Source organism: Acanthochromis polyacanthus, chromosome 6, assembly GCF_021347895.1.
Source record: "Acanthochromis polyacanthus isolate Apoly-LR-REF ecotype Palm Island chromosome 6, KAUST_Apoly_ChrSc, whole genome shotgun sequence".
Taxonomy (NCBI): Eukaryota; Metazoa; Chordata; class Actinopteri; family Pomacentridae; genus Acanthochromis; species Acanthochromis polyacanthus.
In genome coordinates this window covers 32374871-32393031 of record NC_067118.1, presented here as the reverse complement: position 1 = coordinate 32393031, position 18161 = coordinate 32374871, and the positions used below count along the sequence as shown (strand labels likewise).

The window sequence follows — 18161 nt, the reverse complement described above, 5'->3', positions numbered from 1 at the left end:
TGGGATTCACCCCAACAAGCACAGCAGCCAAATGCTTTCCTCAAATATCAAGTATGTGGTCCGGTGTGGATCACAAGCATGACTGTTTCATAATCACTCACCCACTCCAAAACCCTCCTCTCCCACTCCTGTCACATCCCAGGACAAAGTCTCACAATCCAGCCCTCTCCCTGGTTGTATTTCCAACCAAACTGTCCCAGCTCTCTAACCTGTCCCACTTGCACGTATGGAAAGGCAGCCGGTTTCAAACTGCCGTTTTGTTAATGGGTAGTGCCGTTGCCTTGGTGGAGTGCGCCTAATCTGCAACAATGCTGAGGTGGGTGATAGATGTCAAAGTAACATCCACATGAATTATACATGAATGACTCAAGGTTTCCCAGCAGCACACTGAAGTGTAACGGGCTAATCAATATAACACGCGGCTTCACCTGTCCGTAGTTCAACTAATGAGGATGATTTGTAGAAGTTCCTTCTGTACACAGAATAAAAAATCCATCTCTTTGAGGGAGGATGTAATAAACTGCAGTTTCTCACCCAAGAAAAAAATAAAAACACACCGACTTGCTTAGCAACAACCCCTAAAACATTTCTACAAGGGTAATAACTAACCTGTATTGTATATTCTTGTCTTTTTCAGCATGTAATCCTTCAAGATACTGGGCATGAAGCCAAGGCTTTTGTTTTCTGAAGGATGGCTTTTAGTGTTTGGGTTGAACTGCACTTTAATGTGTCCTAACAGCAGCTCTGCTCCACAGTGGCCTCCCTGTTGGGTTTGAGGTTCACCACTAAAGAGGACCTCAGGAAACCATTACGGTGACGCACAGCTCAAGCTTAACCTCCAGAACTCTGTGAAATTAAAGTGATGGAGCCCATAGTGATAAACTGGAGCAAACAAAGTACAGTACATCTAAATCACAGCTAACAGGCAGCCTGTCTTACCTCACATCTTTACAGTCCATCTTCACTCTGCCGTGAACTTGTGATGAACGAGTGGCATGAAAAATGGATTTATGTCAAACGGCACCATTCAAAAAATGTTCCCAGGAGTTCAGAGATCTGTATGGAGGAATTTTTGTTTATCACACAAGAAAAGGTCAAAGAAACATTCTGTGGTGAAAGGAAATTCACAACCAGAGTTTAGTGATGAACTGAGAAATGGTGCCATCCTTAGGCGCCTTCATAAACGTGTTCTTGTGACTCAATTATATACTTACTGAAACACTACATCAGCAGTATTGTAAAGCGTATAATTTATTTTAAAGAAAGTAAGACAAATAAATAACGATGGCAACAGCTTCATGTGAACCTGTTTGCATCAGCAGTGCTTTGAGCCTAAAGCTAAAGATGGTATGCTAACGTGCTAATGTTAAGCAGGTGTTTAACTGTTAGCATGCTAACTTTAGACGTAGCTTTAAATAGTAGCTGGAGGCTGGTCTATAATCCTTGACAAAACAAAACAGTGAAACAAAGGACTAATTTAATTATTAAACTAATAATATAAATATATTATAATTAAACACATCTTCATTGGGTATGTTATAATTGTTGACAGTTTAAAAAAAACATAATTTCTCTTGAAATCAGATTATGGGTTCATTATATGCTTATTTTGTCCTAAATGACTGTTAAAATGTTTCCAGTAGAGCTCATGTTCATATAAAGTGCTGGATAAAATTTTTTTTGACCATTCAACAGCTGTAATTGAAAAGTCAGAGGATGATCAAAATGAAAACAGCCTATCCAGAAAAGAACGTTAGTGTGAGCACCAAATTCCATCTCAGTCTGGATGAAACAGACTAGCTTTGCCACTATGTTGTGAATTTGCTTTACATGAATTAAACTGAAGTGAAAAGTTAGAAAAATGTCATTATTTAAGAAAAATCTATTTAATTTAATAAACCCACGATGGCACACATCAAAACTCAGAACGAAATATGACGTGTTTGCAATACCAAGTTTATTGGTAAAATTATGTTTATCCACTGTTCATAACAGCTGAGTGAGGCTGAGCGATGGGTGGCATCACTGACAGCTTTATCATCTGGTACACACACTATGGAAGAGCATCTTGTTGGAAAAGAGAGTCATAATTTTAGACTTAAAGTGCATGAGTATGTTACAAAGGGTAAAGTGTAAGGATTCTTGCTGGAGGAATGTCACTGTTTGAACAGTGAGCAGCCAAATACAAAATAAAATCTTCAGAGGGTTCAACAAAATCTTAACTGCTTGTACACATGAAATATGTCACCCCAAATTGAGCTCAAGAGAGGAAGAACTATTTTCCGGATAAATGAAAATTAAAATTTCACAAAGCACAACGTAAAACAAAGGAATTATGTTCGGGCCAAACTCCATTTTTAAAGAGCAAAATAATCAGCTAGTCTAAATTCCAGCATCCACAACTAATGTCTAAAATAAATTCATGCATGTGCAATGCAGAGATATTCTGTTATAAATACATAATTTCTTCAAAACCCCTTGCAGAACTACACATTTACATTATACCAAAGGATTTTTTTCTCCAAGAAACTTTTCATGGCCAACATGGACAGCTGTGTCCCAGTGTGCCCTTCTAACTTCACAATCAGCTGCTTTTAAACATACATTCTATGCAATATACTGTATGTAAAATAAAAGAAACAAACATACACTCATATATGTTTTTCTTTCCACCTCTTGTAGTTGTTTTTAAGTATTCACCTTAAAAGCCACAAACCACAACCTGCTGACCCCTCAGCAGTCAATATTAATGCTGGACAGCAGCTCCTCCAAGGCGTCCAGCTTCTGATTGGCCTCTTCGATGGCGCTGTACGTCTGAACGTTGCTAGCGATGTGGTAGCGGATGTCGTCCACCAGGGGAACGGAGTCCGTCTCGTGTCGCTCCTCTAACGACGCAGCATCTTCTTTTATGATCTCGGCAAACTCGGCCTGATCCACCAGCTGTGACACACAAGTGCAAAAGTATACACTCACTCATCCACTGAAATGAGCAAAACAGCTGCAATTTAGCAGATATTATGCAGTATGTCTGACAAAGGGTTAATAAAGTATTCCTATCACTTTATGACTGACCTGTTTCAATGTCTAAGATTGTTTACAGAGAGATTCTAACATCTTCTTATTAGAATTACTTCCTTTGTTTCACTTAACACAGCTCACAGCTTGTGTGGCAACTGCTCTATCTTCTATGCCATTTAAAATAATAGCAATAAGCAAAAAAAAAGTAATAACAGTAACATTAATATATGCTTGAAGTTAATTATATCATTACATTCTGGTCTTTGCAGTAAACAAGGTGTTTAATGTGGTAATTGTCCACATATTTTAAATCTGTAATGCAACAAATATTAAATGGAAGCTTTAAAATAATCACACAGCAATTAATTTACTGATGTTCTTCCCCAAAACGTATAGCCTTATCCTGAAGGGGAATAAGCATGGCTGCCCAGAACATTTGAGCTGAACTCGGCTCACAGCAGTTGTACTGTGAAAAAATGGAATCCTATTTTTGAAGCTCCCAAATACGGCAGCAGGAATATTGGAAAATGGCCTCAGACGAGGGTGATGATAGAAAACGAACTAGTCAAGTCTCATCAGCATCATTTAGCAATCATCATTAGTATAGTAAAACCAGATCTGCTTGATGTTTGATTTTATCTGCATTTACTTTCTTTTTTGTATTCCTTTTATAAATCAGTGTTAGCTCTGATAGGCCTGATCTTAACTTCCTCTTTTATATCTTTAAACTGCCTTGAGATTCTCTTCATGCTGCCTTTTGTAAATCTGAGACGCTACATGTTACACATAATTTGAAACCATATGCAAAGCAACAATTTGGTAAAGTTATTCTTTGGAAACTAAATACTTTAAAGGCAGCAGTGTTCAGAGGTTTGTCAAAGACATATCTGTCAGTCTGCTGTTGACACTGAAGGGGCTGAGGCAATTTAGTGTAACAACTGGAAACGGGGCACAATAAGATTTTCTCTGGAACCTCTAAAGCTGTCAAATTAGCTTTTTTTTAATCTATACAAAAACTAAAATAGCCAGCTGGAATTATGCACAGCTTTGTGGAGTGACTTTTTTCCTGCTAAGCTAATCACCTATTGGCTCCAGCTTCATGTTTAAAGGTCCTAGTTAGCATATTTTGATAGTTAGCATGAGCTAGATTTGTAGTCCCTCTTGCTTCATCTGCCCCTTTGCCCTCCCCTGTGCTGCGTGGATCAGTCTCAACCACTTTCTTTGTTTCCCATTTACAGAGCCAGGGCTGAATAACAAAACTATCTTTTTATGCTGCACACACAGAACAGACAGCTAGCAGATGGCTGAATTTGACAGAAAGTGTATCAGATAATAATCCCTCCAACTTTAATGTACAAAGAGGAGAGTTTCTCATTTAACTCTGACAAGAGATTAAACAAGGGTATTTTGCCAAAGTGTGGAAAACTATTAAAAATGTATTAATCCACAATAAATATTAATACCTCTACATATATAGTGAACTACCAGCAGCTGCAATTGTCCTGTTATCTCATCGGAATAAAGTTCACGCTACTGTCAACACAAAAACAAAGACACCCACGCGCTCGATGATCTTGGCCATGAACTCTGCACAGTGATCTTCTAGCCGAGAGAGACGGAAAAGCTTCGCCGTCTTCCACATGTACAGAACGTTTTCCTCACATATTGTCTTAGCGAGCGTCTTCCCGCACAGACGCTTCAACCCCGGCAGTAGATACATGTCAGCCATACACAGCACGTCCAACACGTTCTCCGATGTTAGCTAGACACAAAGAGGAACCAGTCAGGTATCAAGCGATAATAACAAACATCACAGGACTGTAAACTGACAAGCAAAAGCTTCCAAATTATTTCAAAGTTTGCGATCATTTTAGTGCACAAACCTCTGTGTCGTCAGTGTAAATGTAATACATGACGTGGATGAAGATTTCATGGGAGATGTTGTGTAAAGTGATCACTGGGGTGTTGGGCTGGGACTGCAGCTGCTCTCCCTCACTGAAGTGGTCCTGCAGCAAGGCTTTGAAATAATCACTGCGTCCACAGAAAAATGCCTAAAGAGAGACACACACAGGGAAAAAATTACCATTAATCTGAGTGTCCGGATCTGGACAGAGTGTAGAGGAGTGTTTGAGAGCTTTGTAGTTCGTACCTTATGACACAAAAAGTTGTAACCATTTACTCTGAGGCAGATGTCAGGATAAGTGGGAAAGCGGTCGACTCTGTTAAAGGGGAGTTCACCAAATCCAACCTGGAGAGGATCAACAGAACTGGCATATAACAGCAGCTATCAGAAAGCAAAAAATTAAAAAAAGAAAATCTTATTTTTGATCTATCATGCCCTCACTCTTAGTTCAGTGGGCAGCGCACAGTCTGCTAACTGAGCCATCTCCTCCTGAAGCTGGCAGCTGCGAGGCTCCAGGCTGAGGACTTTCACACAGATCCCTGGCTTGTTGGACACTTTAGTATGAGGAGAGTAAGAAGAAAAAAAAAGACACAAGACAGATCATTCATGTGGACAAAAATCAATCCAAGCTCAAGAAAAAAGATCAAAAGCTTAAGATGCGTTTTGGAATTCTATTTTGTATCAGTAGTAATGCACACACAGAATACCGTCTTACCAAATTCATACACCTGCTTGCATTTGTTCTCCAGGTCCTCCATGAGATCTGCCATTTTACACTGCTTAGCGAGTCTCCTGCTGTCCTCCACAAGACTTATGTCAATATCCATTCGTCCTGGAAGATGGAGTAAAAAATGGATAGTAATAGTAACATTCACACATTTTCATTTGTTTTTGTATTTTCATACACAGGACCACACAAAAGACCAGCATGAGTAGAGCTAAAAATATGCAACATTACTGCAGGTTTTTAGGCCACTTTTTCTTTCTGTTTCAAACACATCGTTACCTTGTCTAACCGGCTCGCTAACATTCCCTATTAAAAGGTAATTTTCTTGTAAACATTCACTTTTTCTCTCTAGTATGCGCATAAAATATTTGCAATGGTGATTTTCTAAAATGTACTCTTCTTTTTCACAACCCTTAAGAAGGTATTTCTACATTCCTCTGTGCATTAGGAATTGCAGGAATTTTTCTTTCAGTTTTTTGTGTTTTATGTCTTTAACTAATACTCGGTTTGCATAACTGCAGGTCAACAAACTAATGCTTAAAATAAAGGCAACATTGCTTTTCAAGGACTGAGTTTCTTGACTTTTTTTTTTATTGTTTGGTTAATATTTGAGTTTTCATAAAACAAGAGTTTATACTGAAACAAATATTTCTTTGTGTGCTTATTGAGGATGATAATAAAAATGGCGCAAACGCCTCCCTAGTGCTGTTACCAGTCACAAACTGCAGTGAGCACAATCAGCTGCAGCTTGAATCCCATCACAGCAGCTGGTTTTAAAAAGAGATTTTAAAAAGTGTTGTATTTAATTTCAAAAGGCAGTGCCATCTGCCTCTTAGTTATTCTTTTGTAATTCATTTCACATGATTAATCTTCATTTTTGGCACATTTTATACCTGATTTATTTGGTGTACTTTCACTGAGAAGTAATCTCTGTTTTGCAGAAACATCCCAATCACACAGCTGCACACATTAACACCTGGAAACAGCAACTGAAGTTTTCATCATAGTCTAAAAACTAACAATACTTACTGCTCTAGTGCACACCCACCTGTATAGAAATACTGCAGGATGGCTCCAAAGGCTGCAGGGTTGATCTGATAGATAGAAATATATCCAGTATAACTGTTTAATACTGTAGATTAGACATGACATAGCAACAAAGCAGGCCGCACCTATGTACTTAACCAGTAATCACACGTATTTTACCAAAGGGTGTTTCAGGGTGATCAGGTTCTTTCCGTTCCATTTGGTCTCAAACATTTCAGTGAAGTACTCCGAGCGTGCGCTGAGGACACATCGGTGAGCCGGAAATGTTTGTCCATGAACCAGGAACTTGACGTCACTGTGCTGACCCTGCTCTAACAACCTAGAGGAAAAAAAAGCGAGAAAACATTTGCATCAAAATAACGTCCAGCACCAAAACTGTAAAGGTTGATTCCTGTTTGCTTTTTAGGTAGATGTTTGAAACAGGTGAGCCTTACATGTGCAGGAAGTAGTTAAAATCGTCCCGCTGCATTGCACGGACACTGACACACTTGTAGTCTTTGAGCAGGCGTCGAACGGAGTCACTCAGGGAGCCGTACATGCATCTCTCGCCATCAAACGTGTTGGCCTCACACTTGGCACCTAAATTAAAGCAGAATATTTTCACGCATTTGGAAAGCTCAACGCAACATTGCAGCATAATTACCTTTACTATTATCGCATTACTTTAACCTGTAAAAAACTTCAGCCTTACCACTAGCCAACAGGTACTGGACCAGCTCCTCATGACCACAGAGACAGGCGTAATATCTGAAGGACAAGGTGAAAACATTTAACATCCATGATAATGACTTAGTTGTTATTTTAACCCTCCTGTTGTCTTCATTTACGGGCACCAAAAAATATTGCTTCCTTGCCTGAAAAAAATCCAAAAATTCAGCAAAAATGTTTTCCAAACTTCTGAAAATTTGCAAAACCTTCAGGAAGAATATTCCAATAATTCCTTAAAAGTTTCCCTTAAAAATTTTACGTAAAAAAAAAATCCCCCAAATTTGGCAAGAAAACTCTTGTAAATATTTTCAAAACATGAGTAAAAATCTTCCAAAAAATGAGCAAAAATATCCAAAGTGATTACATGTATATCAGTAAAACTTCTAACATTTTCTTAAGAACATTGACCAAAAAAATCAACCAAACCAGCGAATTTCGCTGGATTTTGGTTGATGTTTTTTGTCAATGTTCTTGAGTAACATTTTTAACATTTCTTTTTCTCCCCCACCAAAAAATGTTCAAAAATTTCCAAAAAATGTTGAAAACGTGGACATCAGAAGTTTCAATCTGAATTTTTTTTTTCCCACATTTTTAAACTTTAAAATGGGTCAATTTGACCCGCAGGACAACATGAGGGTGAACTACCAAAGCAGCCTGACACAAAAACCTAACTGTAACGAGCATACTGACTAATATTTCATTCCAACCTTTATGCTTGATGGCGCTATCATCCTCCAGTCTCATGTAGACAAAGTGCCAACACCTCTATTTATTGTTGATAGCTGTATTTATTCTTACTATCAGAATGTGCATAATTTGCAGTAAACTTTCGATTCACTATAAACGTGCCCTTTCACACATACCTACAGCTGTTACACAGTGATAACACACAAATTCCTTTCGTTAACATGTTCCACTTGTTTGTGTGTGTTTGCATGTGTGGTTTTTGTGAACAAAGATTAAAAAAAGTGGAGTAAATTTCAACATGTGTGTACAAATAATTGTCCAATAAGACTGATACTGATTAGCGAAAGAAGAAGACTGCATTGTACTTACAAAGGGGTGCTGTCCCATTTATCTCTTACATTGAGATCCACATCTCTTTGTTCAACAAGGTATCTTAGAGACAAAAGAAAAAAATGACAGAGTGATGATTTGGATTGATGACAAGTCATAAACTGCGATATGCAAAAGACTTCGGTGGAATCAAAGGGTGGAGTGAATGGATCAAAGGTCTGAACGTGTGAGAACAAGCAGGTTATTTACATAGCTGCATACATTCATAAACAAGCACCATCTTAATTGGTAATGCATCTTTTGATTTTTTTTTATCGTTTATTACAATATAACACTGATCTTTTAGGGAATACAAGCATAAAGTAGTGCATGCAACTGAACTGGTCTGTCTTGTCTCGTCCAGTTCCTAGTAATTAGCACGTCTGTCCCAAAGCAGAGGAAGTTTAAACTGTGCAACACTAAATTCTTCACATATCATCCTGTTGAGCATCTGACACTAAGGCGCTGGTACCTCGGCTACATCTGGAAACTGTGGAGCTGACCTACAAACGTTAGCTAAAGTTACAAGCTGGGTCATCAAAGCTAATGTTAGCAACACCGCCTCCTGTTTATTTGCTACGCGATGCGGTTAGCTCAGGGAGTAGCTGCCAGTGTGCAGTTCAGACGAGGCCAAACAAACAAAGACAAACACTTTTGTTAAGCTAACAAGGCTACCTGCAAAGAAGCAAAGTGAAATAAGCGAGCTTTTAGCACACACGGGCAGAGTAGCGTCAACAACGGAGCCGCTGGTTACCTGACTCTACAAACGTCGCCCTTTCTGCAACTACTAAACAAATCGTACGCATCCATGGTCGCTGCGGTGTTTTCGGTCCTCTGTAATGCATTGAGACGGCCTGTCTGCCGGACAGGTGAGCGATGGTTTGGCGGAGCTTCGGAGTTTTACTCGGTAGGACGTTGAGAAAGTTGGCAGGCTGGTACACCTCCTTGAACGGTTGTTGACAAGCTGCGGAGGTCCTCGGATGTTTTGGTAGAGCAGGTCCAGCGGTCATGTGACCACACAGCGTCTGCTTCGCTTGATATCCGGAAGAGCGGAAAACTCAATACTCCGGCTGTTACCTACTCACCTGCCACGCCATAATACCCCGTTTTATTTCAGAATTACACGAATGATAATCAACTAAACATCTTTGCTACAAATTCAGTTAGTTGACGACCCAACTCGCAGCCACCTCATTTGAATGAGTCCGTGTTAAAGGTAGTAAAAGCCGAATCTCCGAGCTTCCGTGTGGTACATGAATGTACCATATGTCAGCATGCTCCATCATGTTTGTTTTGATAAGCTTACTGCAATAAAACCAGATAAAATAGCGAGTTGTTTGCAATTGATTAATTAATTAATGCTCTTTTACACTAAGGTGGAGTCACTAATCTCTAGTACTGAGAAAATACTTATGTCTCACCCCAAATGTACAGAAGAAAACATGTTAAGTATTTCCTCTTTTTTGTGAACCGTATAAACAGCTCTGTCTGTTGGTATTTCATTATCATTTTTAATGTATTTCAGAATATTAAGGAAAATCTAAGTGTGTAGAATTCCTCTCAAGTGCACTTGGTTGTGCCCATGAAGCAGCAGTAAACACAGTGCCAGTGCTTTGGATTCACCTTGTGCCAGATATTCACAGCAGAAACCTGTGTATTTCTCGTCCCCAAAGTTTAGGTTACAGAGAGAGAGGAAATTCATAAGAAGGTGGGAGGGAGAGGAAGGTATCATGTTACACATTACAAGAGAAATACATGTATGTATTATTGCAAACAGTAAAATTACTCTGATTGTTCCATATCAAAGCTACAGAGAGAACAGTTTGCGTGTCTTTAGTCAGGAGAGGTCTGCAACCATCACAAATCAACTTGAATCCTCCTGTTTATATCTCTCCACCCCATTGTGAGCTGTCTCTTACACTTTTAACAAATGCTACATCAGCTTGATGCACCTGGACACATTATCTGTTTTGTTTATGCTTTCATTCTGTCTTTCAGGTTGTTTAATGGCACACACCCTTACCCAGGTAAGGCAGGCGTTCATCAAGTCCCTGCTTGTCCAAGTGGAGTGACACTGTGCGTGGGTGTCTGCTGCACAATATATGATGTCAATTTGACTGCCAAAATACAGAGTGACTCGTGCAGATTAGAAGCGTGTTACATTTGCATAATGTCTAAACCTTTATGGATGTTTTCCAGGTTTCACTAAATGTAATGCAGGGTTTTCCACAAACTTTAAACACAACCAGTCAAAGGTTTGCACACACCTTCTCATTCAGTGCTTTGCATTTATTTGTATTATTTTTTACATTGTAGATTAATACTGAAGATTAACACTTTTTTGCTTACAACATAATTCCATCTGTATTATTTTATCGTTTTGATGTCTTCAGTATTAATCTATGGTGTATAAAATATTGAAATATAAGCCACTGAATGAGAAGATGTGTCCAAACGTCTGACTGGTAGTGTATATTGTCCTGTTTAAGCAAATTAATCAAAGTCTCACATGTCCCAAGAGTGTGTCTTTCATTTTTTTCAGCTCAAAATAAAGAAAATAATCCCTTTTATTTATCACTGATTATTTATTTTCCATCATAAATTCTAAATTCTAGAAATGATGATGAGATGACAAAAAAAACAGCTTAGAAAGACAAGTAGTGTTTGGGATCTTTTTTTTTTTTAAGTAACAATTTTATTGAAATTTTAGAACAATGTAACAGTTAAAGACATATACATGGACACAACCAGAAAGAGACAGAGAAAAAAAATACAATTAAAGCAAAAGAAAGATTTACAATAAAATAAAATAAAATAGGACATTAAGTACCCCATTTCCATATCATGTTCATTTTAACTTATTATTCTATGTCCACCTGCCAAAGTCCATTAAATTTAAATCCAGGGATCTTTTTGACAATCCTTCATTTCACTTGAGAGTAGCAAGCCGCTGTTTTAATAAGCTGATCTGAAGTTGAAGTTTTTCTCGTTCCAGCAGGAGGTTTTCTCTCTGAAGGTTCAACATATCGTCCTGCAAAGTCTCTGTGAGTAAAAAAGCACGCATACATTCATCAGACAGAGTGAATACATAAAAGCTGTCACTAGAAAGAATTCCATATCCAAATACAGAGATTTTTAATCCAGTTTAAAGGGAAAAACACTGATTCAGCTTTTCTTGGATAGTTAGTAGATAGTAGTAGTAGTTAGTAGTAAAAGCACCAGTAATGTCATGTGTTAACATCTAGTTATTTTCAGTTTTAAATGCTTTTGCATATTTGTATAATTTTTAAAAAAGTCCTCTTGCTTAGATGCAGCAAAGAAACTTTTTTGTCAGTGGCCTGATCTCCCATGCGGAATGTCAATATTCTGTTCTTAAAGGAGGCTAACATGCCTTATCTGCCCTCAGACTGAATTAATCTTGTTTAATTAAATTTGCCCTAAATTTGTCAAATATTTTGGCTGTATTCAAGATCTTTCAGCTTTTTCCTCACATTACCTTGAGACCAGCCATGTTGTTTGGTCTGGAGACTGTGTCCCTGAGGAAAAGACAAGAGGCAGAGCTGGAGGTAGCAGAACTGAAGATGCTGAGGTTCTCTTTGGGAGTGACCAGGATGGATAGGATCAGGAATGAGTACATCAGAGGGACAGCACATGTTAGAGGCTTTGGAGATAAAGTCAGAGAGGCCAGACTGAGATGGTTCAGACATGTCCAGAGGAGAGAGAGTGAATATATTGGTAGAAGGATGCTGAGTTTCCCACTGCCAGGCAGGAGGCCTAGAGGAAGACCAAAGAGGAGGTTTGTGGATGTGGTTAAAGAGGACATGAAGGTAGTTGGTGTGAGAGAAGAGGATGCAGCAGACAGGGTTAGATGGAGGCAATTGATTCGCTGTGGCGACCCCTGAAGGGTAAAGCCAAAAGGAAAAGAAGAAGAATAGACCTTGAACGAAAATACTCGGGTCTTTTAAAGGGTATGAATGTCTATTTGGTTGTGTTTATTATTTTAGGTAACTCTTGCATAAGGGTGCAGCACAGTCGCCTCACAGCAAGAACATTCTGGGTTTGAATCTGCTGGTAGGCTGGAGCCTTATTGTGTAGACTTCATACATTCCTTCTACATGAAATCTCTGCAGGACCGTCAAGGGTCGTCAGACAGCTTTTCAAGGGGTTACCTACCACTGCACTGACAACAAAGTTAAACTATTTTAACTTCTGACAAATTCCTAGAGCTGTCAGCAAGTACTAAACCACAACAATCCTGACTCTGGCAGATGCCTAAGCAGGACAATATGTGACGTCACTACCCTCTCTAGCTCCCCCAAGTTGCCAGGTCTGCTCTATTCTATCCACCTTTCCTCCATCGATGTATTCCCAGGTCCACCACAGCAAGCACCACCCTCAGTACTGGGATGCCAATTCAACTCTTCACCGTCGCCATTCATCTTCTCAATTACCTCTTGCTCCTGCTTCTGGCACCAGGTTGCCACTTCTTTTCCTCCATATCCCCTTTTTCAGCAACCTCTTCCTCCATCCACTGGCACAAGGGATGATAGCTCATCCCACGTCCTGTCCACCTCCCAAGCATCCTCTCGCGATTACCACCAGGTCAACGAGTTCTTCTTCCTGCAGCCCATCATCCATCTTGTACCAGATGATTTACTGCTCCTTCCTCTGAACATATCCCTCTGCCAAACAACAAGCAGTTTCCCCTGGCTTCAGCAATCCCTCCATCAAACAAACCATCTGCTAAACCTTCTCCAGCCTCAATCATGCACTCTGAAATGACTTCCAATGTCTGGCAGCAGGATGCCAGTTTCTCTCACCCATATCTTCCACCCAAACATTCTTCTGCTCTTGTTCTGACACAATCCTCTGTCCTTATTTGCAGAACAACAATGTCAGCTTCTCACACCCGCATCACTCACATTAGCAACCCTCAGCTTACATTTCTAGCACTGGGATGCCAGATTGTCAGCCAGTTTCAGTGTGGATACCATCGTGTTTCTCTCACCTCTACCGCCCATGTCTTAATTGCGCACTAGCTCGCACTTACATCATCTACACCAGAGCAGTTCGAGACACAATTATCCTCAACAGCTTATCTTAAGCAGATGCAACTCCGGCAACACCCCTTGTCAAAAAGATTGTTGTCTCCTTCCTCCCCCGTGACCAACTGTCTTGCCGAGATGAGTGTAAGCTCGACACAGACGCTGCCCAATTCAGATACTGCCAGTCTTTTTCAAGTTTTTAAGCCACAAAATTGTTGTTCAATGAAATTAGCTTTTTCACAGTTGGTTGAAAAGTTTCCAACCACTGCCGGCTATTTGTGAAATTCAACTGTCTATTAATAATTTTTGTAATGCGCACTGGAATCAGTCTTGCTAGGTTCTTCAGCTCCATTTAATACAGATTCCAATACGACATCTGCAAAATTCATCAGTATTGCCACTGTTTTCAACCTCTACTGTATGTCCAAAGACTGCCTGGGTTACTCACTCAAGCACAACAAAACTAACCGAGATAGCAATCTGACTGCAGCTTGTATGTCAAATCAGAGACACACTGAGCCCTTACAAATTCCTAGCATGCTATTTACACTCAGAAAATCTCTAAATACTTCCACTTCCAATACTCTATTCATCACAGAGCCTAGTCAAGTTGCTACCTGATGTGTTCCTCTTTAGCAGTGGGGCAGTTTCAACAGCCTACAGCCACTGTTCTGCAGACCCTGAGTAAAGCAATCAGCCACTGGTCCTCACAAGCTAACTACCTTTTACACCAGCTAAGACTAATCAATTTGCAGATCTTGAGGGTTGTCAAGATTTGCAAACTGTATAGTCTTTTCTCCATTTTTAGAGGGATTCTTTGGGAGTTGAACAAGCATGTGAATCTCATTGATGGTGTGGTCCTTGCGAGTAAAATGGAGAAAATACATTTTAGCTGAAGTTCAGGAGCATGATCCACCTCAAATTTTGCCCTTGTCTGCCATATTTTCAAATGCCTGTATGACCTCGATCCCAGTAGGATCAGTTTATTATTGTTTTTAGTCTTTTAATTTAATTTCTAAGTTTAAAAAAAACCTAAAGAATGTCATAAGACCTCATCTTTAAACCCTCCGATGCAAAATTAAGCTTTTATCACCACAAAGGGAGCCCTGAATAATCACATTTTTTAGATATGAATATTTTTAAAGCCCCTGTTTTATACAAGACCTTGGAATTTCGGTGTCAAAGACAGTCCCAAATTCCAAGCATATGCACAGCCCTGCTTTTCACAGAGAGAACACTATACTGTAAATGTCAGAAGAACTAAACATCAAATAAAAGTAGGCCAGCTCATCAAACACGACACACCATGTCTTTCAGTTGGCAGTTTCGCTGTTTACCTGTGACAGCTCTGTCAACTGATGCTTGCGGGGTGTCAACATTTGTACATCTTTGGAGGCTCGTTGTCATCCAGAAAGGAGGAGTGCCACGTAACTCCACCTCAACAGGGTAGCGATCGCTCACTCTCAGGGCCTGTTGGAGCGGACATGCACTGAATGATGAATATTCTCACAAAACAGGGCAATAAGGCATACAAGTTCATATCACAATAGTTAACAGGGACAGCTCACCATTTCTTCTGTCATAGAAAACTCTTTGTGGAAATTGAATGCTTTGGCAGAGTTTGGCACAATGGCTCCCAGCATGTCTTCTCCATACACAACTATCCTGTAGAAGAAATACATTAATTCATTCAACAGCATGCATTTCTTATTGTTTCGGTTTGGAACAGGTGCACAGTGCATTTCACTGTGCATTATATTATGTATAATTATGTTTGTGATAAATAAAGGTCTTGAATCTTGAATCTTGTAAGAATATAATTTCAAATATAGCTACCTGTCAAAGGTGTGATCATTGGTTGTTCTTGCAGTGGTGTCCACGTCATCACCAATCAGCCAGTGGAAATTCTTGTCGCTGCGGATACGGATCTCCTTCATATCTTCTTTTGTGACATACGCACCATCTGCTTTGAAGTCCCCCAGGATCATTATATGCTAGAGGAAAACAACCACAGAAGTACCAACATGATGCCCTGGATTCCGTAGTTCGGACATAAGCATTCAGAGAATTCTATCAAAAGTGGCTATTTAAAACGCTGTTCAATAATTATTGTAGCGACTTAAACGAGCAAGTGTCGCTGAGAGACTGAGGCTGGGACTCTATTGTGAAACAAAAAAGATAATGAACTCATGATAATGAGCACAAAGTCATAGTCAAAGTATTCAAAGCAATCGAAGAAAAATAGCGGTCAACAAAAAATACGACGACCCAGCTCACCCTATCTCAGACAATAAAAAAAGTCAAGACAGGTGAACAGGTGAATACATTTGCTTGATTATCCCCACCCATATGCATGTGACCCGCTATCAATCTATTAAACATAATCACAAAATAATATCATAACCAAACAAACACAAACAACAATTAATATGTCCTTAACCTTATAACAAAACAACAATTCATTCATGGCTCCTACAATTATGTATTTACAAGTCAAGTGATAGCTGTGAGTCCCCTGACATGTCTGGTTGTAAATGTTTTATTAATGTGTCTTATGATGATGCAACTCACATCTGTTTTCCATTTGTGTCTAGCCACCAGAAAGACCTCGTACAGCTCATCCAGCTCCTTCTCCGAATCCCATGGCGTGGTGTGTACCGGGATCAACACTAAATCCTTCATCACTGCCACAAAAACAGTCATTTCCATCATAACTTCAACATGTGCGGAATCCCACGTGAGATGTTGACTGACTGAACCTGATAAACGTGCCTCCTTTTGTTCGCGTCGGACAAGACAGACTTGAAAAAAAACAAACAATTGTGTCTACATATAGACATGACTCAGACATACCACAGTTTTCGTGGGAACAGACCAATGTTGAAACCAACAAACACACTCATATATGTAACTCCCTGTTATTCTTTAAATTTCGGTTGAGTGCATAGACTGACCTGTGTTGCGAGGTTTGAAGTAGAGAATATATGGCTCTCTTGCAAAAGCATCCATGTCATCCTCCTGGTTGTCTTCATACTGATAGCAGTCGATTAGGTCAACCACATCATCCCTTCCAGAAGGACAAAAGCTGTTCGGCGGTTACGTTTCAACAGTTTTACAATCTGGTGATATCATTTCAACTTACCTGTAGACAAACAGAAATTGTTCCTTGTATCTGTTCCTTCCCAGACGTGCACTGAGCTGCAGAGCGTAGTGATGAGTTGTGTTGACCCTGAGACATGTAGAGTCGAAGTCAACCACTATTCCTACCTGATTTTTAAGTAAAAAGATGTAAACTCACCTGTTGAGTTCTGTCATAAACCGTTGAACAGAAACTCCACTCACATCCACCACCTCCAGAATAAGTATTACGTCGTATCGAGACACAATCTGAAAAAGAAGTTTTCAGTAATAGTAGTGCAAAAGAACGTATTTTCAATTTTTGAATTTTCCATACTAGTCAGACAGACAGCTACAATTATAGACAAACAAAGCTACTTAATATGGCTCCTGGCTGCTTCCAAAAAATCATATTAGAGGAACAATGCATTCTTAAAAGAAACAGAACCCTCTTATTTCACCTGTAAGGGTGTAACGACTTTACTGAGAGTACATAATCCTCACTGTTTACTAAACCACAGAGACCTGCTAAAATCAGCCCCCTCATGCTTTACTGTGCCCCAAAGATGCAATTGAAGAGTGTTTTACCTTAACCAGAGCTGACAGGACTTCTGGATCTGAGACCTTTGTCAGTCCAAACCGCTGTGCGTTGAACGAAGCGATCCTCATATCTGATAGGAGAAGAGCTAATAACAACGTTTTATATTGTGTCAAATAAACCTAAAAAGTATTCTCCAGCTATGCGCATTCCAGACACAAACTCATGTTGTGTTCTTCCAACTTTACCTCTGATCATGTATCGATGTGCAGATAACAAACTTCCTGAATAAAGCTACACCTGATTGTGTGGGAAACCTCTTTCTCTGTAGTTGTTTTTTTAAGGGAAGAATGTGATTGGACAATCAGTCTCACAGCAGAGAGAGGCAGAGTTTGGCAAGAAAGAAAAAGTTGTGTGGCGAGGACGGACCAGTTTTTGTGTTTACAATTGAGTGGGGGCAAGGCGGTGAATGACATAACGTTAAACAGAAAGTTAAACCAAATACAGCATATCGTGTAAACAGCAACCGTTTCTGTTTTCCTCCGTGATCTCAACTGTTATCTGGAACATATTGTGTTAGTAGCAACCATTTCTGTTTCTGAAAAATAAGAATCTCCCAAAAACCACAGCATGATACATGGCTTTTATAATATTTGGGCACAATTCCAAGGTAATCTACATACACTGCTTTTAAATTTGCATGAGGAAATTGTGATAATCCTGTAGTTAAAGGCACCTTTGGCCTGATGTTTTAAATAAAATCTTCCATCACTCCTCCTGCAGCAGTACAGTGAATTCCCATTTCTTGTCCTAACACCATCTAATTCATTATCACAGAAGATGTTACATCTTGATGATCTTTTGAACTGGACAACTCTCTCGAATTTAGGAGAGCTGATGATTACCTCTAGAAAACAAGTGTAAAATCAACACCCTCTTAAAACTAGATGAGCCCTCAGTAGAGGGCAGAACCACGCCCTCTGCTGGCGAAAACCCTGTCCT

The 18161-nt window shown here is 39.5% G+C and overlaps 2 protein-coding genes across 2 annotated transcripts; both read right to left on the bottom strand.

Moving 5' to 3' along the window:
• Positions 1 to 1935: 1935 nt before the first annotated feature.
• Positions 1936 to 9484, bottom strand: abtb1 (ankyrin repeat and BTB (POZ) domain containing 1). The gene is made up of 12 exons (XM_022201591.2): positions 9214 to 9484; positions 8460 to 8522; positions 7387 to 7442; positions 7130 to 7274; positions 6855 to 7014; positions 6697 to 6742; positions 5637 to 5753; positions 5363 to 5475; positions 5168 to 5266; positions 4902 to 5069; positions 4580 to 4780; positions 1936 to 2940 (listed from the first exon to the last, which is right to left on the bottom strand). The coding sequence occupies exons 1-12, from the start codon at positions 9267 to 9269 to the stop codon at positions 2734 to 2736; spliced, it is 1431 nt and encodes a 476-aa protein (XP_022057283.2). The 5' UTR covers positions 9270 to 9484; the 3' UTR covers positions 1936 to 2733.
• Positions 9485 to 11140: 1656 nt separating this feature from the next.
• Positions 11141 to 18161, bottom strand: LOC110956248 (deoxyribonuclease gamma-like). Its single transcript, XM_022201590.2, has 9 exons — positions 17210 to 18161; positions 16803 to 16891; positions 16647 to 16733; positions 16459 to 16571; positions 16076 to 16188; positions 15341 to 15498; positions 15073 to 15169; positions 14842 to 14974; positions 11141 to 11501 (listed from the first exon to the last, which is right to left on the bottom strand). The coding sequence occupies exons 1-9, from the start codon at positions 17288 to 17290 to the stop codon at positions 11389 to 11391; spliced, it is 984 nt and encodes a 327-aa protein (XP_022057282.1). The 5' UTR covers positions 17291 to 18161; the 3' UTR covers positions 11141 to 11388.